Consider the following 25357-nt stretch of genomic DNA (forward strand, 5'->3'; position numbering starts at 1 on the left):
CTAGATTTTTGTTGTCTGTCTATGCTATTTTTGCTGGTCCTTGCATGACTAATCAAAAGCTACTGAGAGACTACCAGCTGGAATGAAAGAAAGATGCAGTCTTTAACCATGGCCAGAGAGAAGTTATCTGTCCAACAAAGGGATGAGAGCTGAGCCACAGCTTTCCCCTCATGAATAAAGTGTCCAGGCCATATCCATAAGGATATTTTTAAACATCACAGTCACTGAAAGTTAAATCTGCTCCATACCCTTTATTTGGATACAGCAGGGTTTTAAGCCACCAAATTTGTTTCTCTGTAGACCATGTCCTGGCAAATAGATTCTTATCTTTAAAAATGCATCCCCATCTTTGTTGACAATCCTGTCTTCTACACTGAGAAATATTCCTGGAACCAGGGTCTGTTTCTGGAAACCAATTTAAATTTATGAAGCTGCTTGTATTTATGATAAAATGGAAGTAAATCTGGCTGAAGCAAAGACCTACATTCCAGAGATAACTGGCCATTCATTTATTAGTTGCTGCCCCTAGCTAACACCCAAACCATAAGCTGCCCCTTGCTCAATCTCCCTGCAGGAACCCTGGGTCATTCAGAAGCACAGGGAAGGAGCTGAAAAAGTAGGGGAAGCAAACAACATTAAATCAAGGAACACACCCTCTACAGTCAAGGTCAACACCCAGGAGGGGCAGTAGGCCTTGGACAGTGGCGGAAGGACTCCACCCACACAGCACTTTGAACAGAAGCTCTCTTCCAACTGGAGGCATAGAGCTGCTAATCTGACGCACACCCAAAACATAGATGTGGGTAAAAACAAAATTACGACTGCTCCCGTGAGAAAGCCAGGAAGAGAACATATTGAAACAATCATGGCCTGAAACCCTGCCCAGCACCAGTGCTACTAAGTGACCTCAACCAGGGACAGGAAAAGATTGATCAAGTTACTTTCCTTGCTCTAAATCTCCCAATAGCTGCCCATAAACTACTAAATAAAATCCTAAATCTCTAGTGTGGAACATAAAGCCCACTTACCCAACCTTTCCCCGTTTGTCTCTTATTATCCCAAATCCTCTACACGTGCACTTGCAATGAACATACACACACAACCCCCACATAAAGACTATTTTCCAAACTCACCAAACCCTCCCACTCTGTATCTTTCCTCTGTAGCTCTTCTCCATCTCCACAAGTGCAGCTTCTAGCCATCCTTCAAGGCCTTTCAAGGCCAAATCCACAGCTGGAATTCTCTTCTCTGCTCCATGGCACTTTCCAACTAAATAATCCTTTCCCTTCACTGTAATTTCCATGAAGACAAAGACTGCCTGTCTTGTTCACTATCATAATAGTACCTTTGAAGAGTAGGTATCCAATAAATATTTGCCAATTTAATAACTACCTCAATGCCAAGATAATTCTTCTGTAACTTGAGTTTTCTAGTCCTCATCAGACAAGAAGTTCCCCTTAGCAGAGACAATTCTGCTATTGGCCTGATTTCATTTCTCATGTGGTATCTCAGTCCCTGGAAAGTCTGATCCCATGATGTCCAGGAGCCTGTGCTCACCTGTGCTCATTGAGCATTCCACTGACCACATCTGCCATGTCTTTCCTCTTCTGCTCTGGCCGCCCACCGCTGCTAAAAGATGCATAAGGTGCTATTCTCTGAGGGTACCAGCTTCTGACTCAAAGTGCTGTTCCAGAGCTCTCAAATCCTCAGCACTCCAAGTGCCAAACCACCTGAGCGCCCCCAGAGTCGCCACTACCCCAGGATTAAGCCCTGATGGAAGCTAAGCCCTTCTTCCCCACTCTGTGTTCACAAGGTGGCATCCTCTGTACCTGTATGCCACACAGAGTCCTCATGAGAAGAGCTCCTTCAACTTCTGCACAGCACTCCTTTCCTGAGGGTTCAGATGCCATCCCACAGGCTTGGGGTTGGCTGGAGATGAAATCTGGGAAAGAGAACACCTGGTCTCTCCAAAAGCCATTTTCCCCTTCCTCCCATTCAAAGCCATCATACAAACAGGACCAACAGGCTGCTTGACTCTGATGAAATGGCCAGGACATGTCCAGCGCCAACAGTGGCCACAGTATGTTCACTAAACTGAAGTTTAGTAAACTGAAGCTATGTTCCTTTGCCTCTGACATAACCTCACTCCCAATCTGCTGCTTCAGGCCTCATCCCTCACAGCCTCTGTTTGAGGTCCTCAAAAAGTGCTAACTACTACTACCTTTCCTAGTTAAAAAGCAAAGCCCTTCCTCTGCCTTCCTCTTTCTTTCAATACCTCTCCCCACAGCCTACTCTACCCATCCGGCACCTCTGAGGACCAGTTGCCTCAGCCCCTCCCTCTTAGCATCTAGACAGGCATTTATTTGCCCTGGCTCTTGAATCCTTCTCTCCTGAAGTGGTCGATAAAAATGGATTTCAGCAGATACTGCCCAGGGCCTGAAGATTTATCAATGCTGAGGACCTCTAATGACTGCCAATTAGTGTGTCCGTTATTCTGGGCTGGGTCATTCCAGCCCTTAATCTACTTTATGGAGAAGGAACTCCAGCAAAGCACGAAGCACCTTGAGCTGGTGGACTGAGCCAGCAGGAGGCAGCATGGTGAAGGCCCCCATGCAGGTAGCCCAGCTCAGAGGCCTGGCACGTAGCCTCCAGGTAAGGGAGAAGGCCTTAAAAGGAGCTACTGATGGATGACTCTGCTCCTTCTGGAAACACATCCCAGTCAAAGGTGCAGAGGGCAGCCTGAGGCTGAAGTTTCTTCCCAAGGCCTGGGGCCAAACTTCAAGGCAAGTGGAGGTTGGTCTTTGGTTCCCTCCTTCACATCCAACTTTCGGTCGCCTCCTCTCAAAGCTCCAGTACCCAGCACTTATGGCACATTCTGTCTTTCTCAGCTTATTGAAACCTGCCCCCCTAAGCTTCCAGGCCTTAGACCGCCCCCCCCACCCTGACCATTCCACCATGGTCTCCTCATCCAAAAGTTAGATTTCAGTCAATAATTAACAGCTAACATTTATTGGGCTTTTTACATGCTTGACACCACTTCGCCCATACAATAACCCTATGAGGTAAATATTGATATTGTCAGCATCTTACAAATGAGGAAATGGAGGCTTATAGAAGTGCCTAACATTACACAGCGATGAGTGGTGTGAGGTAACCCTGGCCATTTTGATTTCAAACCCTCATCACGCTGCCTAAAAAGTCAGTCAGTCAGTAAAATAAGCCTACCATTGTGCTTGAAACTTCCAAGCTTTATTAAGTTTTAGGTTTGCTTTGGTTTTTAAAGGAGCCTCGTCAGGCAAATCAATAGCTTTAACTGATAGAGTTTAAGGATAAATAGTGTGGAGGTGATAAAAGGGGACAGAAGCTACATGTAGGTGTACTTTCAACTTAATTTCACCCCACATGAAACCACCTCCCCAAACTAGCTGTATTCATCTCCCCATGACCAAAAATATCACTCCATGCACACTTTCAACCTACTTGGCACATCTTCTTTGAGTATCTACTTTGAGGGATTTCCAAGAGCTAGCAACCTTCAGCAAGTGATGGACTGATAAGGGGAACATCTAACATGAGGTCAAAGCTATAGACATGGCATATGGAAAAGAGAGAAAGAAGAGATGGATCCTGAACCCGTAGAAGGTATTGATTCAGAAACTGGACCTCCTCTTCTCAGGTGGAAACTATGGAGGGTCCAGTTGGGAACAGGGGGATAAATGTCCCTCCCTATGGAACCTCTTATAACTAAAGAGAGGATGTAGAGACATCTGGTTTTTCAAATACAGAGAGCAAGCCAGCCCTCAGGAAAGGCTATCTTTGGTACCCTCATACCTCACACCTGTGCCCTCCAACCCTGTTCCTAGGTAACAAGGGCATGTATTATAGCAAGGACAGCCTTCCAGCCCTGCTGGGGAAGTGATGCTCGTGTTCCCAAGGTCTGTGAGGATTCTTAAACCTTAATATGATCCTTCTTCTTCCAGGAATATTTGCAAGGACCCAGCTCACCCAGTGGAGCCCTATGACTCCATCAGATATATTAGTTTTTATGCAATAAGGCCATTCTTTCTACTATAGAATTTTATTTTTTAATATTTTTCATTAAATAAATTTATTACATTTTGATCACAGGCTATCTCAATTTTTTTTCTTAAGTTACAAAATGTGTTTTTATGGGACATGCCCCCAGTACTTCTGAATCCTTTTCATTAGAATTTGGCTCTGCATTTTTCTGCATCATTCAGAGCATGTAGGCCCCCAATTAGGGCAAGAAACATGTCTAAATGTCTTAATCCTTAACTCTAGCTGAGCACAGAGTGTGATTGATACAGTTGGTTGCCTACTGAGTAGGAATTTACCCTTTTCTTCCTTGCTTACAGAACCTAGATTTTGTTCAAGAATCAGCATCCAAGAGCCTTAGGAGAAAAAGAGATGCTCCCAGCCCCACAGGGTAAATGTTAATTAAGTTATACCAATCATGAAAATTATATCCCCTTTCCAGTGACTTGTTTAGGAATTGGTGGGGAAATTATGTCCTTTGAGCCATGAGAAAAGGTCTCCCAAGGGATATCTGGGATAGGTTTTCTTGCTCTTAAAAAAGACCTATGTGCATACATGCATGAAAACTAGGCTTTTTCAGTTGTCACTTCTCCATGTGACACATGGCATTTTGGCAGCCATCTTGGGACTATAAGGAATGGAACGATGAAAAAAATTGGGGTCCTGGGGATCTCCATTCTTTTAATGGAAGGCAAGGCAATTAGGATCAACCCTCCCACTAATGGCAATTGTGGACTTTTTCAATCTTCTTAAAGGCATTAAAGAACTAAGAAAAATAACAAAGAAGTACTAGACCAAAACCTAGGAGAAGGGGAGAATCCAGAGATTGGTCCAAAACACAAAGGAGCTTTTGCTCTCAGAATATTTGCCAATCTGCAAGAAACTGTGGCAAAACTAAACTGTTCCTTTGACAGCCAGGATGGGCAGGGGGAACAAAAATCAAAATTCTAGGCCTTCTCAAGGAAGGGACTCTGATAAATAACATTCCACTCTAAGCTGGGCTTTTACCCAGAGAAAAGGCTTCACCGTTAAGGGAAAGGTAACCTAGAAACACACCAGCTTTCGTGGAAACTTGAAACACAGCTACCTATAATCTGGGTCCAAGGATCCCCAAGCATTCAAAGATTGGATTAAGGTATAATTGCACTGATAGTATCTATAGATGTCTGGCAAAAGAAAAATTATCATTATAGGAGGAAATTACAATTCTAGGCTTCAAATTATTATCATAAAATATTTTTCAAAAATAATGACCAGGACACAATCAAAGATAATACAAGGAAAAAAGACACCAGGAGCAAGAACCATCACAAACAGCAAGACTACAGAAACAGACCACAAAGACTCCAGAATTATCCAACTAGAGACTATAAAGCAAATATGTTTGCTATGTTCAGGGAAACAAAAGACAAGATTTTAAAGGTTTTTCATTGAACTGAAAACTTCAAAAAAAGTTATTTGAAAAATAATTAAATAGGGATTCCGCACTGAAAAATACAATACTTGAAATTAAGAAGTCAAAAAACAAATTTAATTACAGATTAGACTTAGTTGGCTAGAGAATTAATAAACTGGAAAAGAAACCAGAGGAAACTATCTAGGATGCACCAAGGTGAGATAAAAAACGAAAAATATAGAAGTAACAATAATAAATATAGAAGATATAGTGAGAAATTTCAACTTCAATCAATTTCAAAATTGATTCAAATTCAAGAAAATTCTATTTTAATCAATTGGTATCCCAAAAAGAGAGAAGAGAAAGAACAGAGATAATCACTGAGAATTTTCCCAAAAGTGATGAAATGCAACAATCTACAGATTTCCTGTAAGAAATCTAATGAACCCAAGCTGACTAAATAAGAGAGAGTCTGGTGATGATACTGAGCCTTTTTTTTTTTTTTAACGTTTATTTATTTTTGAGACACAGAGAGACAGAGCATGAACGGGGGAGGGTCAGAGAGAGGGAGACACAGAATCTGAAACAGGCTCCAGGCTCTGAGCTGTCAGCACAGAGCCCGACGCAGGGCTCGAACTCATGGATCGCGAGATCATGACCTGAGCCTAAGTCGGCAGCCCAACCGACTGAGCCACCCAGGCGTCCCACTGAGCCTTTTATTTAACAGCCCACCTTCTGAACTTCTTGTTAAGCAGGAGAAGAAGCAAGAAGAGAAGGGCAGACGTATTTATTGTTTAGGCTATTTTGAGTTTGGGTTCAATTCCCTGCAGCCAAAAGCATCCTAAATGATATTCATAGTGAGAATAATGTATCCACCATTTACTGAATACTGAACATGTGGCAAGCATTGCATATAGATTTCTATTTTCTGTAATTCCTCACAAAGCCTTACAAGGCAGTATGTATCAGTCAATACAGGCATGGTAGACTATGGATACAAACCACTGTGAAATCTCAGTAGCTTAGCAGAAAAGATGATTATTTCTTGTTTGTACTACAAGTTCAACATGGTTCAACAGAGGGCTATGCTCATAGTCATTCACAGTCCCAGGATGTTAGAGACTTTATCCTAGCTAGCTTCTACAATCAGTGAAGTAGAATGAAGTAAATAGTAAGGGGCTTTTAAAACTTCCATTTGGAAATGAAACACCTGATTGCTCACGTTTCATTGGCTAAAAAAAAAATCACATGGCCGAAGCTACAGGGAAGTGCAATCTTACTGTGTGCTCATAAGGTGGAAAACTGTAAATATTAGTGAATACTTGTGACTACCACAGATAGGTATTACCCTAATTCTTCAAATGAGGAAGGTAAGGTTCAGAGAAGTATTTAATACTTGTTAAATAGATGAGTTGACAATGCCCTCATTTAATGCATCTTCCTGAAGGTGATATTATGGACATAACTACTTGCCTTTTTGTGATGAGGTTAGTGAGAAGAGAAATGAAGCAGTGATATGACCTCTAAGGAACCAAGCAGAGTATCTAGCTGGGTCTCATCATGATCTATCCTAGAGTCACTACCTTCAAGGGCAGAGTATGGGACCAAGGCAGCCAGTGGTGGGGAGATGCGGGAGGCGAATATTCTAGTCCTTTCCTTATTCCTTATGTTAACTAGATCCTTCCCTGTGTGGATAAGACTGGACTGAAATTGGCCAGAGAAAGAATTTATATACATGCACTAAGGGTTCCCACTATCTTATATATTCCAGGTGTTCAAGATGTGGTTAAGAGAGGGGGAAAATAAGCCCACATAATCGAGTTAGCCATGCCAAGTTTCTTAACTTTGATCTCTGCAAATTCAGAAAGTTGGTCAAGGCAAAGGATATGCAAACAAAGACAGCTCTTAACCCATCATGTCCAAACATAGAAGGGACGACCTTGTTCTCTCAGTTCCTCAAGACCTTCCTATGAGGTATATTTTCCAGCCTGTACTGTGCAGAACATTCTCCACCTCCTCCCATACCTACTCATGACACATGCACCTCCCTCTTTCCGGTACCCCACATCTACTGGCAGGGTCCCCCAGCTGCCCTTCCTGCTACACATGGACTGCCTCTGCCAGTCCTGTCCACCCTTCTACAAACACAGCAGCAGCTGTCTGAGAGTCTCTCCCTGTGGCAGGGAAAGAGTCAATACCAGTGTTCTTATTTATTTATGTGTTGGTTTATTCCTTCCCAGGGATGAGGCAGCGGTTAAGGGGGAAAGGAGGGGGGAGGAACAGAGAGGGAAGGCCCAGAAAAGAAGCTGTGGTGGGCTAGAGATTGGCAGAAGAAATGTCTCTATAATTTCCACTGCTTTCAAACCACACTGTCTCTAACTGAGCCCCCTGGGGTGAAAGGTCTATGTTTTACCGGGGATGAGAGTTTATAACCTTAATTATGCCTTGAAGCATTTGGCTGTGTTCATCCTGAAACTTCCAGCAGAAAAAAAGAATGTGGTTTCCATTACAGTGTCACTGAGGGACTTGTACTGGGGTTGGGATCATTAAAATGAAAACACTGATGAGTAAGCCATGGCATTTTGTCTCCAAGACTTACGTCCTTCCTCCACCCCTAGTCCTGTACTTTATTTTGAGACAGGCTTAAAATAGTCCATAAAATATGGAGCTCATTATCCCATCTAACAGATTTCATTTGGCATGAATGTAGATTAAAAGCCCCATGCCAATTCTTCCTCCTAGCCTGAGTTTATAAGAAAGACACTCCTCTGCCTTTGCTCTGGGCTGGGTTCTTTAGAACTCAATGCTGCAATAGACCAGGAGAGCCAGGAGGTACCACTTCCAACTCCACTTGGCTTATTTTTCATGATAATAACAAGGGAGGATGGAGAAAGAAATACAACCTGTTTGGGGGCTCTTAGAAATTTTGCCTGGAGTCTTAAGATGCTGGATCCAATCTAGACACCCCTCAAACCCATGAATTCTCCATCCTGCCCATTCTTCCACATACAATGACTACATCAGGGATGCTGAGCTTATTAAAGGGGGCAGGATTGGAGGTTGAAACCACAGGGAATATAATGAAAAGAGGCCTCTCTAGGAGTTTTTGTGTCCTGCTTTCATATGCAGGCTCAGCCAATAACTAACTGCATGGCTTCAGGAACTGAAATCCTCTCTTCAGGCTCAGTTTCCTCATCTCTTAAATGAGAGGTCTCTTCCAACTCTGTCTGTTCTTTTGCTGAGGGTACAATTATGGAGGTAAAGAGAGTGAGAAACCAAAACCTCTTCTCACCACTGATCTTGTTTGGCCCAATACCACCTCTTGAACCAGTAAATTCACTTTTTATCTGATAAAGCTCCAGCCTTCTCTGATTACACCTTTCCTCTGAATCACTAGAGCGTTTGCACTGCATTTTCTCTTACCCGGAATGCCCTTTTCCCTTGCTGTACCCAAATCTTCAAAAATCCAAATACTCATAAATACATGCTGATGGCTTGATTTATGTCTTTAATGCATTCCATGCACAGGTGTCATCTCCTCTCCAAGAGTTTCCCACAGGGCCCAGCATAGGGTTTTGTATCAGAGGAGGGAGGAGGGACTGATCTCTCAATTTCACTGGCAGGCTTATGATTCTCCACTCATTTATCGTTTCCCCTAAACCATTCAATGGCAGAATTTACAGGTGATAGACCTCCCCACCACCTCACCCCTGTACTTTCTAATTATAGATCCTCTCTGAGTCCCCTCAGCTATCTCATCGATACAATGAGAATAACACCGCCTACATCGCAGGGTTGTTGGAGGACTGAATGAAGCAGGTGAGAGCCTATCCAAGGTCTTGACCTAGCCCACCTCTCCAGTCTCAGCCCATAACATTTCTTACTCTTCTGCTAAGAATATCAAGGCCACCTGAACTGCATTTCCTCTTTTTTTTTCTTCTTTCTACTTAAAAATAGCTTTCTAAGCACCTCCTTCTACCCTCTTTCCAACAGAGGAAGCATTCCCCTCCTCCGGTCTACCACTTCCATCTGTACTCTTGCTTCAGCCCATTCCTACCTCCTCCAGGTCACTGATGGACTTTACAGCACTTATCACAAGCTCTTATTATAAATTCAACTGTTGTTGGACTTGTGTATTATCCGTCTCACTCACTAGAATGTAAACTTCATGAAGACTTCATGCCTTATTCATGCTGTATCCCCAGAAAATAGCACAGGCCCAGAACATAGGCAGTACTCAATGAATATTTATTGAATGGATTAATAAATCCATTTCTGTATATCATTTTCAAACCTCTCTCTGTCATTGGCCCCACCCCATCCTTAAATATAGTCAGGCCTCCCTTCCTTAACAAAACCATCATTTGACCTTAATGTCTCACCAACCTATTTTTTACCTTGCATTTTCTGACATGGTTCTCAAATAAACAATATGTGCCGGCTGCTGCCTCATCTTTACCATCTCCTCCCACTGCAATCTGGTTTCTCCTCACCAAGGCTGCTGAAACAAAGCTGTGAGTAGTCACCAAAGCCTTCTGTCACCAAACCCCTCAAAGTTGCCCAACTTCCTGCAAATGGGGATCCCTAACTGTCCCTTCTCCTCTACTCCCATGAATTTATTGTGTCCTGGCTCTCCTCCTACCTTTGGGAATATTCTCCTCACTTGGATCCTGTCTCCCCATGTCCACACTTTCCAAGATCAGTCGACACTAATCACATTTCCCCCTATACTGTCTTCCCTGAACTAATATCAATTTCATGATCACTTTTAGGCCAATAAATCAAAATCATGCATCTGCTACCCTAACTGTTCTCTAGAAACATAAACCTGAAGACGCTGGGCATTATGTTATATCATGTTATACTTCTTCATATTTCCAGCACCTGGCACTGGTACCATATTCCCAGTACCTACATTCCCTACTGCCTGGCATGCAGAAATTGTTCAGTGCATTTTTAAATTAAATGCTACTACCCTGCCATCATCTGCCTTTAACCTGACATGCAAGCAAGAATCTTCACAAGGCAGCCCCAACCTATCTCTCTAAACTTAACTCTTACCACACACACAATCCAGGAAGTCTGTACTCTCTGACTTCCATCCTTTTAGTTAAGTACCACTGAAGCTTAACTCAGTGTTGTCCTATTAATCCTACCTGTCACTGTAGTATTTGTTACTGTCTACTTCCCCCACTAGAATATAAAGTCTTATGAATACAAGAATACTGTCTTCTTCAGCACTGTATTCCCAGAGCCTTAATTGGGCACAGCATATAGTAGGCCCTCAGAAGACATTCATTGAATGAGCAAACATTTCTTATTTCATTCAGACTATTTCTCCCTCTTATGAAATAATACCTGACAGCACCATGTAGATATATTTAGGTACTGCAGGTATATTATTTTGCAGGTATTGCAAGTACTGTCCACATAGAAGCATGGAACCTTACGACTAGAAGGTATGTACCTTCTAGTAATCCATCATCTGATAGAGGGGTCAACAGAGACTCGCAGAAATTACTGATAGATCGTGGTCTTTCAGGAGTTTGAACTGTAAGCTCTCTGAGGGCAGGAAGCCTACTTATTATCCCCAAATGCTCCCTGCTATGCGTAGACCCTTAGTAGATATGATTACTATTGCCAGCAATAACACCAACAGTATTTATTGCTTTGGCCATTTCTTTGATAACAAACTGCCTCCATCTGCAAGGTGAAGGGTAAACTCTTCATTTATGTTGAGAATCCAGCTGGCGTTCTGACCATCCAGGGACACAGCAACCTCACAACCCCTTGGCTATCAGCAATCACTGAATATGTCACAAGAGAAGAACAGGCCCTGGGAGGCCATGCCACACCCAGAAAAGTGCTGCTTTGCTGTTCTCACATCACGGTAACCTCCACCTCACTGGATGGAAACACCACACCTGCACCTCACAGGACAGCTATCGGTGTCCTTCCCCCAGGACTTGGCCTAGATATATCTTGTCTAGTGATCTCACACCACAGACAAGACATCCCAGTGATATACTCTATATGTGCTGACAAGGGAGGTGGACAGGATCTCCAGTTTAACATGTGTGCTGGAGGAAAAGTGAGTGTCTCCCCACCCACCTGTACCATAGCACATATAGAGAGAACTCAGCCCAGATGGGAGTCAGGGGTCCTGGATAGCAGCTCTGTGGCTTTAGCAAAGTACCTAACCTCTGTAAGCCTATTTTCTATCTGGGAAATGGGGACTAAAGTAATCTATCTCAAAGATACATAATGAGGACCCACAGATATAAGACATTAATTTGTCAAATCATTACAGTTCTCTTTTTTTCTCCTTAACAATGCCATGATAATCAGTGTCTTTTCTTTGTTCCCTGGAGAGTTCAGGTACTCTGTTAGCCAAAGTGATTTATTGGAAACAACCCTGAACTAGGTGTCTGGGTGAGAATACAAAGGGATAGTGGGACAAGGACCTAAACTCAGAGAACATCCACTCTCAGGGAGGGGAAAGGACCCCCCACAAACGCACTCACCCAGAAGTAACTAAGCTCATAACAGCAGCACAAATCTGGGAGGACAGCATGCACCTACCAAGCACTTCTTCAGCTCAGGCACTGCCACACATATTAACTCCTTCAGCGCTCACAACAACCCCGTGAGACATGTCCTGTTACTACCCACAGGAGCCCATTGTGTATCATGGAATGCCTAATTATGGACACCTAAGTGCCCACCTGCCTCCAAACAGAACCAGGTATGACTAATTAGGGGAGCCTTTTCGGAAGACATGTGAGTTTCAAGGTTTAGAAGGGGAAGGGTGTGAATTAACTATAAGGAGGAGACGCTTGGGGCATTTCTAGTGGAAGCACAGGAAAATACGGAGCTTTCTGGGCAGATTCTGGAGCAGAGCAACAAAGAATTGTCTGGGATGGTGTTTCCAGTGGTGCTGTGCTCAAACTATTTATTGGACAAGACACTTGGTCCCTTTAGAAAAGTGATCTTATGCCAAAAGCCAATTAAATAACTATAAGAGAGGGGCACCTGGATGGCTCAGTCAGTTGAGTGTCCAACTTCGGCTCAGGTCATATCTCACGGTTCGTGAGTTCGAGCCCCGCATCAGGCTCTGTGCTGACAGCTCAGAGCCTGGAGCCTGCTTCGGATACCGTGTCTTGTTCTCTCTCTGCCCCTCCCCTGCTCATGCTCTGTCTCTCTGTGTCTCAAAAATAAATAAAACATTAAAAAATAAATAACTATAAGAGATACATATTTGTAACTTAAAAAGCTAAGTTAAAGTAACTTCTTTATGTACATATAGGAATATTCAGCTCAAACGGGAAGGTGATTACAACCTAAGTTCCTCTAATTGGAAAATCCCTAGTTCAGGAAGCCATCCAACACTTTTCATACACATGCTGTGTGCTTTTCTCCTTTTTCCCACAGACCATAGGAGGGAAGGAACAAGTCATAAAGGTTGGCACAAAGAAGACATACGTCAAGCTGGGCACACATATGCAAGTTAACAAAAGCAGGACAAGCCAAAACAAAATGGGTATCCATTTGTCCAGGATCACCTGGGTATCCTACTATCCATGGCAATAGGGACTGGCCACAAGCAGATGGACTAAGCAGAGACACCAAGCCTGACCCAGTCAGGGACCAGAGCTGGGCAGATTACTGAGCAGCAAGCAGACCACAGACAGGCCATCTTCAGTGATGGGAAACCAAGGGCCAGGAAGAGGGCTGTAGGCATGGGAAGGATGAGATCTACAGTCAGGATGCCTGAGAGACACAGCCATTAGAGCTAGCTGCCTCTTGACCCTGTACTGACTGCACCTGGGCAGAGTCAATCCTTGGATTAGGACATTTAGGAGATGTGAAGGTTGAGGCAAGAGAGAACAGCTGCACAGGAAGAGGTGAACTTTGGTGAGAAACACAGATTCCTGGCTGAGCTACAGCCCAACACTGGGAAGGCTTAAGGAAAGTTACTCTCCTCACTGCCCATCTATCAGAAAGGAGAAAGGGATTTTTGTTTCTCGAATTCTGGGCAGGGCCCAGCTGTTGGGGGCTATACTAAGAAGGAATGAAAGGGGCTTGACATCTGCAGTGATAAACTGCCATCCCAATCTCCAAAGCCTTAGGCAGCCAGAACAGACAGCAAAAACCCCAAAGCAAGCTGGGGCCAGACAACATCCTGCACACAAGAAAAATTTTGTTCCTAGAAATAAGGAAAGTCAAGGTTTAGCTAGGTAGTGATAGAAAATGGTTGCAGTTGCAGTTTTTGAAGAAAATTGCATGAATTATACCCAAAAGATTATGTTCTTTTAAATTTTACTCCTTAGTGCATTCCTATGCTTACTCCTGTGTTTACTATTCTCATATAGTGGCTGATTTTCTCATTTATTTTGTTATTTTGCTAAAGAGGCATTTTTGCCTTTCCTCTCTGGCATCCATGTTACAGGATGGCAATGAGCAGTCCTCAAGCCTGGCTACCATCAGAATCACCTGCAGAGCCCTTAAAAATGCCAATGTCCAGCTCCAGCAAGTGTCACTTAATTGGCTGCGGGTGGTGGTGGGAAGAAAGGAACTGGACACTGCACTCTCTAACAGCTCCTGGGTGATTCTCATGGATATCCAGGGGTAAGAATCAGTTGGTTTCTGGTCCAGAAGCCAAAGTACTGTGTGGTACCTTCAAGAATATGGACAAAACACCAAGAAGAAATTAGCAGTCTAAAAACTATGTTGTAAATTCAATATATCACTTACGTTTTCCACACATCAGTCATTTATGTACTTCTGACATCATTTAACCATATCCATTACCTCCTACAGTTATTTCCTCAATAGTATTTTAAATCAATTCCATTTTACTTAAATTTATTTTAAAAAGAAACTACTGTACTGAGGATAATGGCAAGGTGACATAAAAAGGCAGGGGCAAAAGAAGAAAAGACAGTTGCTCCTGAGAGGGAAAAGCACTCAAGTTAGGAGGCAGGGAAAGACAGAAGACCCAGGATGCGGGGCAAAGCTGGCACAGGCATGGGGTGAGGAAAATAGGAAGCTTGGAGATAGGTTGGAGACTAACAGAAGAATGCCAGAGAATGGGGTTACAGGTAGCAAGTGCCTATAGGAGGCCGTGCCCTTAAAGAAGCCCTAGGGAGAGGGGTGCCTGGGTGGCTCAGTTGGTTAAGTGTCCAACTTCAGCTCAGGTCATGATCTCATGGCTCGTGGGTTTGAGCCCTGTGTCAGGCTCTGTGCTGACAGCTCAGAGCCTGGAGCCTGCTTCAGATTCTGTGTCTCCCTCTCTCTCTGCCCCTCCCCGGCTCGTACTCTGTCTCTCTGTCTCAAAAATAAATAAACATTAAAAAAAGAAAAAAGAAAAAAAGAAGAAGCCCTAAGGAGAGAGAGAGGCTGTGGAAGCAAAGAAGCTGGGGTCAGAGATGAAGGCAGGGCAGAGTATGAGACCCAAGCGGGGCTGCTGGAAGTGAGGGGCGATCTGAGAGATGAGTGGGGCTGAAGAGGGCCTGCTTGGATGAAGTGGGGGTGGGGACAGGGGACAGCACAACAGAAACAGACACCAGGCAGAACAGAATGTCTGCTGGACAGCACCAGGCAGTGACCAGCAAAAGACTCTCCAGCGACATCTGTAAATCACCTAAAATCATCTCACGACAACCAGTGGTAGACATTCCATACGGTGGAAACACTGCCCAATGCCCTATGAAGAAGGAGCCACCAGTCTTCCCTCTCTTCCTCTTTCACTCCAACATGATTACGCGTAAACAAAGAAATGTAAACCCCCACTTCGCATGTCAGGTCCCCAAGGACATGCCAAAACTCAACAACCACAAAAAGTGATGTTATTTCTCTTCTCTTATACACTACTCGTGTTTCTTATCTGCATGAGCTCCTTTCTTTCCATGAGCAGCCCTACCTACCACAGGAACCATCTCCTCAGTCACTGTCTGTAAGCACAGAACAGTCAGCAGAATTGACCAACACCCAGTAACAAACACCATAAAAACTGCGTCTGCTATTAACAAAATAAATCATCAAAATAACCATGTCTGAGCAAGTTGGTAGTTCACTATCATATAGGTCCTTACATATAGACTAAAAATATCCTTACACATAGTTAACTACAAGCCCTAAAAAACAATCCCTTTTATTATTTAAAATCCTCACCCTTAACTTTTTTTAAATGATGGGGGAGACAAAAGGTTCATCTGCAATCACCAAGCAATCACTGTCATTTCTCAGTAAAGTTTATTTCCGCTCCACGATGTGTTCTGTTTCCTCCCCTTTCCTAGATGTGTCAAATCACAGATTCCTGTATCCCCCAGTCACAGCCAAGAGAATGACTCAGGCGGCACACAGCTTGTCGATTATTTCAATTTCCTGGGCTAAGCTCATCATTTCCCCCCTTCTTCTCATTTCTTATCCTCTCCTCACTTTCTTGAGGCCTGTTACTTTCAAGATGACATGAGGCATGACAATAATGAGGGTGAAATGACATGAAATCCTAAAACAGATGAAGGGAGCTAAATTCTGATACACTAAGAAGAGATCTAAGAGAACTTCGTTCACCGCCCGGGAGGACGGGGTTCATCATTCATCCATCCATCCATTCAACAAATATTTACTGAGAATTTCCCATGAGTTATCTCAATCTAGCACGCCACTTGAAATCATGCCATTGTCTAGACAATGTTAGGTAACATTAGCTGCTAGAGAGGTGCTCTCTATCCAAAACTTCTGCTTGAATACAGATGTGAGGGTGCACACATGTACACGTATAGTACTAGGACACCCACTAACCAGAACTGGGCAACTTAACATTCAACCCCAGAAGCCTAGAAATAAAATGCCCTTCACAGGAAGGGCTAATTTAAAGCCTCATAGTAAAGAAAACCCTAGAGACACTGTTTATGAAAGACCATAAACTTTCATCTACAGCCATACATGATGACAAAACATTCATGGAAGAACACACAATTCTGGCAACCAACTTTTGCTATCCAGGGGCACAGGTTAATCCACAAATCCATAAATGTATTAACCTGGCATTTCAAGAATGTTTGACACTTTTTTCTTTTTTTTAATGTTTACTTATTTATTTATTTTGAGAGAGTGTGAGCATGCACGAGAGAAGGGGAGAGGCGCAGAGACAGAAAGAGAATCTCAAGCAGGCTCCATGCTCAGCATAGATCCCAATGTGGGGCTTGATCCCACAGCTATGAGATCACGACCTGACCCCAAATCAAGAGCCACCCAGACACCCTGAATGACTGATACTTTTACATGCACTAACAATAAATTTCCCCCAAATGCTATAAGTATTGGTATAATATTCCCAGTTTTCAAATTAACAAACTGAGGTTCCATTTGAGAGTAAACCATTTATTCAAGGGCACTTGGAAAGTAATGAAGCCAGAACTTGAATCTAAGTTTGCAATTCATGGATTCAAGCATTTTCAAAAAATAAAATAAATAAATTATTATTATACCTTATACACTAACATCTAATCTCTTCTTCTAATTAGTATCATATGTTAGTTTGAATTTGTTTGAATTCACATAAGTATAAATGGTCTCTAAGCTTCTAATAATTCTTAGACTTTTCTCAGCTCCTGGTTATTCCATACCTCCTGCTCCTGTTTTTCCCAGGATGTTTGTAGGAGAGTGAGAATTAACTGTCCTGGTAATAAAAACTAACATTTACGGGTCACTTTCTTCATGCCAAGCACTGGGGTAAAGTATTTCACTTGTAGTTTCTCACTCAACCCTTACAGCAACCCTCTAGGTCAGTGCTATTATTACCATCATCACCCTGTTTATAAGGAAGGAAAGGAGGCACAGAGAGTTTAAGTAACTTGCCTGAGATCACACAGGTAAGGGGGATTCACACTTATGATCTTCTTCCCTGTCCCCCAGTCTATGACCTCCACCTGTAAGAAGTTCTGGCTCTGCTAACACTCTCATCTCCTCTCCAGTCTGGGCTCCCACTGGCCTGTTTCTCAGTGCCAGTGAGAGACTGCTTTTCACATGTGTCCTCCATCTTTGATTTCTCCCTGATAAGAGCCCTGGTTCACCTGCTCTGTGCAGCTTTCTGCTTCTACCTTATACTGACCTCCTGGCATACCTAAGAATGTTCCCAATGGAGATGAATACACCTTGGGTATACAGCAGGGCTTCCCCAGGACCATCTTTTCCATCAGGGGTTTGATCTCATTCTTGCCAAAACCTCTTAAAGGAGCCAAAGCTTTTAAAAATAGCACTCAATATTTTTTAAATTACTCAACCAAGTTAGTAGTGGCTTTCCCTTACAGCAGAGTATCTGAATTTGCATCACATTATCAAGAGATTTAAAACACATTAATATGTGAGGGTGAAATGTATTAAGGTCAGATTAACCTGAGGAATAAAACTGACTTTCCCTTCTCGTTCCACTGACTGCAAATTCTGAACCGGCTCTATCTACAGATAATCCACAAAAGGAGCTGTCCTCAGCACAGGTGCTATATAGCTCCATGATGCTGAAAGGCATGTAAAGAGGAAATGAACACTTACAAAGCACCTATTGTGCACCAGACGTTATGTTATGTGTTTTATAGGTATAAATTAAATAATAATTCCCCAACAACCCTAGCAAATAGGTCTTTACTGAGCCCATTTTACAGATGGGGAAACAAGCTGAGAAAAGTCACATGAATCAGCCTAAGGTCACAGAGCTGGTAAGTGGCAGAGCTGAGATCTGAGCCTACATCTGTTTGTTTCCAGCTTCTTGATGCAGGGACCATTCTCCTTGTTACATGGCTTCTCAAAGTGATCTATCAAAAGCCCTGCAACACTTGTCTTTGACTATAGTATGGAGCTTGATTTAAAAAAAAAAACAGCAAGAAATGAGATGCTGATATACAGATGCTCCCCAAATGGCACTGTGATCCCAATTCCCAGCTGGGTCACAAATGTCCCAAGAAAAACAGCCTGTCCTTACTTTCCATGGGTTGGCTACTCCCCTGTTTCATTCCCTGTTCTCTCTTTTTGCTCCCTGCTCCCCGCACTCTGTGTCTTTCCATGTGCATGTTTCTGCCTCTCTCTCTCTTTCGCGCACGCACACACACACACACACACACACACACACTCACTCAGGAATACCTCGATCCAGCAGCCGGAGCAGGCGGAGATACCAGAGATACCACTGGTCCCAGAAGCGGTCCGTCATCCCACCCTGAACTCATCCTTCACAGCCAGTCCCTCAGCAGAGCCTCATCCCACCACCTCCGACTCGAGGAGGCCGGAATTACTTGATGCTGGGCTCACACGCAGCCTGCTCTGAGCAAATGCCTGCCTGTGAAGACAGCCACCAGTCCTCCCACACAGAGGCTGACTGTGCCGGAGCCGTTTCACAGCAACAAAGGAACAAGTGCAGAACACCGCCGCCTTGTGCAGACCTAGTCTGCAGGGGCCCAAGAGGAGGTCAGAGATGTGGGGGGCGGGGCGGGGGGGAGGCAGGGAGAGCTGTCACAAAGAGGCGAGGTTAGAGGTGGTCTTGGGAATGAAAATCCACATTCTAGGTCATGTCTTAAATTTCATTCCAGAATACCTCAACATTCTGGCTTTCCCTGCCTCTCACGACAGAGGCCAGTGGCTCCCTTAATAGGACTGGGGTGGGAAGCCAGGAGCTCAGCCATCCAGGATTCCAAGGCCTGCCCAGAAGACCCAGAGTCTCACTCCACAGGGACCAGAGACACTCCTGTCCAAGAATGCTAGACCCACATGAGCAGAAAAAGACCACAGCCCCTTACTCCCTCTGTCCATTTGTGGATCCTGTTATCATGGAGATAGCACAGGCTCTGGAGTCACACAGTCATGGGTTCAAATCCTGTTACCACTTAATAGTTGCCTGGCTTCAACCAAGTTTCTTCAACTCCCTTAGCCCCAGCTCCCTCCTTATAAACTGGAGAGAAAAGCATCTGCCCACGGAAACATTGTGAGGTTCCCAGGAAAGGAAGAATGTGCCATTTCTGGTATAGCACTCAATGGAGAGCAGTGCTCAAGCATTCATCCTCCTGACCTCTCAACCCCTCTCCTTCGCACCCACATGTCCATACATTCCATGGTTTCCTACCTCCCTGCCTTTGCTCCTGCTCTTCCTGCCAACAGCATGGCTTCCTCTGATTTTCCCAATGTCTAACTCAACTACCGCATACTGGGCAGCCGTCTCTGGTCTTCCCCTTTATATTCCATTTCACGTTCTCCTTGTCTAGGACTCTGCTGCCTTACTTGATCATAAACTCCACGAACATAGGAACTGCTTCGTAATCATCGTTGTGTCCCCCAATGTACTTCACATAGTGCCTTGAACTTTACAAGTGCTCGAGTATTTACTTACTGAATAAATGAACAGGCAAGTGAGTCTGGGAATGCCACACAATTTCATTCTCATGGCAAGGAGAGGAATGCACTATGGCACCTCAGATCGTGGGCACTGCCTAAAGCCCGTAGGAAGATGATGGGGCTCCCCATGCCTGCCCTGCTGGGAGCCCATTTTATAGCGGACTGGCCACCCATGCAGTGAGGCTGCACCCCTAGTGACTGGGAGTCCTGCTCACAGAAGTGAAACCCAAGGGGACTCTAGCTTCTGGGACCACTCTGTCCTCTAAGCCTAAAAAGTACCTGGCAGCCCTGTGCACACCCATCACAGCTTTTGTGTCAGCTTCGGCCAAACCAGCAATGCCTTCTCACTGTCCTAACAGAAATGTTAGCTTCCCAGGCCTCCTGTTCTTCATTGGGCAGCCGGTGGGAGCAATCCTCCCTCAGTCCTCCCTTCCTGGGAGCTTTAGGCCCCTGAGCTGAGACAGGCCAAAGATCCTGACAGAACTCAGACTGAGGCAGAGGCTGGGGGAGGGTGGGGATAAGAGCTAGGAGGGAGACGAGAAAGTGAGAGCAGACACAACCTCCCCACCCCCTGGCCCCTGCACCAGCACCACCCTGCATCGTGGTTCCTTCTGAAAGGGCAGTAGTGGGACTGAGCAGACAGACTGCCTGGAAGCCACCTCTCTGGCTCCAATAGTATTATTTTGTTATTACCTTAAATGGACAAGACTCCAGCCTGTAGTTAACACAAGAATGCAAGCCCCTCCTCTCTCCAGACAGCAGTGCACTGACCCCTGAGGCTCCCCCTTCCTTCCCAAACAATAAAATCCATCATTCAGGTGTAGCCAGTACTTTTTTGGCTCACAAAGTACTTTCATATCCATCATCTACTTTGGGTCTCTGAACAGCCCCACAAGGTCTGTAGGACAGGGATCATTTTCCCCGGTCTACTGAAGAGAAAACCCACATTCCAAGAGGTTAAATAACTTGCTTAGAGTCAAATGCCTAGTAGGTAGCTGGGCTGAGAAAGAGATATGTACCATCTGTGTCCTCCCAAAGAGAGTTTCTGGGGCTCTGGAATGTTCCCCGAGGAACTGTGACATCTTTCCCAGAGCCATGGAAGCCCTCAGAGTAGGGCAGGGACTGGGGAAACATGGCTACTTCCCAACAGGATGTCCCTCCGGGATACAGCTGACATACCATGGGCACAGGCTGAGGTAAGCAGGCCTCATTAATGGCCTTTCACCTTTCTCTTTAGCTCCTGGCTGTGGCTGCCAAGGGAGAGCGTCTCCTAAGAAGAATGCCAAAGGGGGCTTTCCAGAACACAACTTGGGAGAAATCCGAAATGGAGGGTGGGAGGTGTGAGAGGGGCACACATGGCTCTCCCACCATGCAGGAGACCTAGACAGAGATGGGCTGTGGCAAGACAGTTCCAGTGACTGTGTGGAACGGTGTGAACAAGAGTACTCTATTCCATGTCCCACTTGGGCTAGAAGAAAGCAGCTGGCCCTGTTCCCCTCCCTCTAGTAATCAAGGGCAATTCCACACAGCCTCAAAAAAGAGAAAAGAATAAAAAAAAGAGAAAGGGAATAAATAAAGCCTCAAAAAGAGAAAAGGAATAAATCTGTTAAAGAACAATATGGGTGTAAACACCTCCCCACACAACTATGAACCTAGAAACATAAGCATCACCTGTTGGGTTAGGCCCAGGATGAACCCATTCAGCCAGGAATTTTACTAAAATCAGCTCTAACCTATCAAGCTGGGCTCCTTAGAGCTCGCTGGCCCACCACTGCTCATTTCTCCAACCCCCACAGAGCCTCATAAGCTTTAGTGTAAATGCAGCACCTCCAGAAGTTGAATAAAATGTTCCAAGAAACTCTGAGAGTTTCCATTTAGCTGCAGCGCAATTAGAAAGGACAGGGTATTGGCCAGGACAGAGCTTTATTAACTTTTGTTGCTGTTGTTTTGTCTTAAACAATGCTTCCTCAGTGGCTCCTTCTTTCCTCATGATCAAAACAAGCATGGCCATTCCCATTGGCATGGGCCCTCCAGCCCACCCACCTGGCTACAGGGACATATTCTCCAGGGACAAGTAGCATCTTCAGTCCAGCAAACAGCCTGTCCACTCCAGAGGACTGATGCCCATCTGGAGGATCACTGGTTACTCAATGTCACATCATAGGTATGATGCCTTCTCTTCACTGATCCTTCTTAACTTGGCACTGTTCTTTCTCCCTCTCTCCACCCGCCCCAACATGAAAACACTGTGTTCCCGATCAGATAAAGCCAGCACAGTGTATGGAGCAGAAGGCAAACAGCACAGAGGGAGGAGAGAACCAATCATGTCCCAAATCTTTCCCACTCATCTCCTGGGACAATGACCACCAATCCCACAGCAGCACTGGCCAGCTCCTTGGACACACGGGGCTTTCAGACAAGTGGAGGCCACACAAGAGGTCATATGGTAGCATACCAGAGTGGAGACAATCCGTCGACATGCTGTTCTTCCCCCCACCATGCCCCAGGAAGTGAGCTCCATCAGGCTGCCATTTTGCCCTGCAAGCTGTGCTTCAGTTGCAACATGAATCAAACACTCCAGCAGACACCATCCCCAGCCACCTCCCACACCACTTCTGTCCCCTTGGCGATTAGCACCCAAGTGTTGAAGTGAGCCTGTGGCAGCACATTCTCAGCAACACCATCTATGGGATGGGAAGGACCCCCCACCGCCACCCCAGTCCCTCCTGTGAGAGCCTGGTGTCCCCAGGTGAACAGGCTCCTTAGGTCCACACCTGAAGACAGCACCTATGACAAGTATCACCTATCACACTGAAATTCAAGTCCACCTCTCCCAAGAGGCCTTTTCCAGCTAACCCCATTCATTCTCTACCTCAGAGGTTCTCAAAGTTTAATGGGCAGCAGAATCACCTTAGAGGGTTTGTTATCCATGCAGATAACTAGGCCTCACTCCCAGAGGCCTGCATATTTAACAAGCTCCCCAGATGATTCTGTCCCCAGCTCTCCTCTCTTACACAAGGCACTGACTTCATTTAACTCTTCTGGTTGAATTCTAGAGTGTACCCACCTCCCCATATACCCTAAGAGTCCAGTAGGCAGGGAGCTTCTGAGTCTCAAAGCAGACTAGAGTGTCCTGGATGGTAAAGGGATGTCCTACCTCCCAAGGTCCATTAGAGGGACCCAAGCGGAGGTGTTGAGACGCTGCTAGCCAGAAGGCTGGGAAATCATCAGTCTCATCTCTCTCCGCAGGCTCCAGAAAGCATTCGTTCTGCCTTGGCTCCACCGCACATCTGTACAATAACTTTAAATGTCACCTCAAATATCAGGCCAGGCAGCAGGAGGGAAAGGCAGAAGCTAATTAGCCTGCTTGCCCTGGCTTTTGTGTCGCTTTCATCCTTGCTCACCTCCAACCTCTGCTGAGATCTTTAAGTATCCGTTGGCTGGGGAGCCCCCAGCTCATGAAGACTGCACACAACATTTCACCACACGAGGTTCTAAACCAAACTGTTTAATGGAGGAACTCCCTTACCTTGCTCTGAGTATTTATACTTCCCCTACCCCCACCAGTCAACAGAACCCCATGTTGCCCTGAATATCCAACCACAGCACACCATCCCCAAACCCCTCCCCCCGCCCCATGCCCCAAGAGCCAGACCCATCCCATCTTTCTCTACCTCTTCAAAGCTTTCCCATCCCGGGTATGTGAAGAGTATCATGATAATCTCATCCCCTGTAAGGTCTTTATGATGAGATCTTTACATTTAGGCCCTTGGGAAGTATTTACATTTTGGCAAAAGATATTGCTTCAAAGGAAGGGGTGGGGGGGGGGGAATGCAAGCTCATAGATACAGAGAACAGACTGGTGTTTGTCAGAAAGTAGGGGAGAGGGCAAATGGGCGAAGGCGGTCAAAAGGTACAAATTTCTTTTTTTTTTTTTTTTTTTCAACGTTTATTTATTTTTGGGACAGAGAGAGACAGAGCATGAACGGGGGAGGGGCAGAGAGAGAGGGAGACACAGAATTGGAAACAAGCTCCAGGCTCTGAGCCATCAGCCCAGAGCCCGACGCGGGGCTCGAACTCACGGACCGCGAGATCGTGACCTGGCTGAAGTCGGACGCTTAACCGACTGCGCCACCCAGGCGCCCCAAAAGGTACAAATTTCTAGTAATAAAATAAATAAGCCACAGGGATGTAATGTACAGCACAGTGACTATAGTTAATAATACTATATTGCATATTATGAAAGTTGTTAAGAGTGGATCTTAAAAGTTCTCATCACAAGAAAAAAAATGTAACTATATATGGTGAATGATGTTAACTAGATTTATCATGGTGATCATTTTGCAATATATACAAATATTGAATCCCTATGTTATATACCTAAAACTAATATAATGTTATATGCCAATCATATCTTAATTTTTAAAAAGGAAATGGAAAAAAATAACATGGTGTATTTCTACCATCATGGGAGATGCTAAATTAACATTTTATTTTGGGGATTTTTGTATATGTACATGTTCTGATGACAAAGAGCTTAATTTGTACCAATTATGATCTGGAATGACAAGTAAATTTATTCCATTGTTAAAGTTTTTTTAATGTTTATTTATTTGAAAGAGAGAAAGTGGGGGAGGGGCAGGGAGAGAGGAAGACAGAGAATCTGAAGTGGGCTCTGTATTGACAGCAGAGAGCCCGATGCAGGGCTCAAACTCACAAACCATGAGATCATGTCCTGAGCTGAAGACAGCCTCTCAACTGACTGAGCCACCCAGGTGCTCCAAATTTATTCCATTGTTAAAGAAAAAAAAAGGGAGGGCATGGAAGTCCAGGCCTTAGATAAGCAGAGGTGGGGATGCACACTGGAGGCAACAAGGAGGATCCAAGACTATCTTCCCTAAGTCTCATAGATATTAGCCTGTTAGGCCATCTTGATGAAGACAACTCACAGGAGCTGGTGCCTCCACTATTCTCCTTAACTCACTCCCATGACCTCCCATTTCCTACTCAGAACATGACTACCTGGTAGGTTGCCTTCTCTACAGCACCTACATTATAAAGTAGTTTTCCTTGAAGACAAAAAAGAAAAGCTAATCAATAGTTGGAGAGAACACCTCAGAACCCAACCCAAGAGGCCTAGGTAATCAATCCAGAGGGTTCTTTATTATCTCCTGTTTCCCACAGCCAATATGGTGGTGCCTCCATCTTACCTCCACTAAGAACAGTTTCTTCACCCATCAGGAGAGGTGGTATGACTCAAAAAACTAAAGGCCACCTCAAACTTGGGGTCCATTCACCCTGGTGAGGTTTTTCTTAACCATTTCTCTCATCTCTTAATTCTCACAGTTCATCAACACAGAATCAGGAAAACCTAAGTTGTCAGTCACCACAGCAGAAACCTCACACCTCACCCAGCCCACAGGGAGCCCCACTGAGGAGAATTCTCTCCCTTCTCTCTCCTGTTTTCATCCCATGCCTTCACCATCTCCTACACGGATTTTTCCAAATAGTCCCCCT

At 44.7% G+C, this 25357-nt stretch overlaps 1 protein-coding gene across 20 annotated transcripts in view; it reads right to left on the reverse strand.

The window, feature by feature from the left end:
* Positions 1 to 25357, reverse strand: part of KALRN (kalirin RhoGEF kinase) — a 671367-nt gene that overhangs the window by 586786 nt on the left and 59224 nt on the right. For 3 of the 20 annotated variants that reach the window (XM_086675189.1, XM_086675187.1, XM_086675185.1), the window contains exon 1: positions 18599 to 18859. The exons of 15 other annotated variants lie outside the window; for them this stretch is intronic. In XM_086675189.1, the coding sequence (XP_086531315.1) occupies positions 18599 to 18665 (67 nt within the window). In that variant the 5' untranslated portion in view covers positions 18666 to 18859. Of the gene's footprint in view, positions 1 to 18598; positions 18870 to 25357 lie in introns of those variants that run through there. 2 more of the 20 variants (XM_086675198.1, XM_086675200.1) reach the window with 2 other exon arrangements.

Source organism: Puma concolor, chromosome C2 (genome assembly GCF_028749965.1).
Source record: "Puma concolor isolate L17-30 chromosome C2, mPumCon1.1.hap2, whole genome shotgun sequence".
NCBI classification, from domain to species: Eukaryota; Metazoa; Chordata; class Mammalia; order Carnivora; family Felidae; genus Puma; species Puma concolor.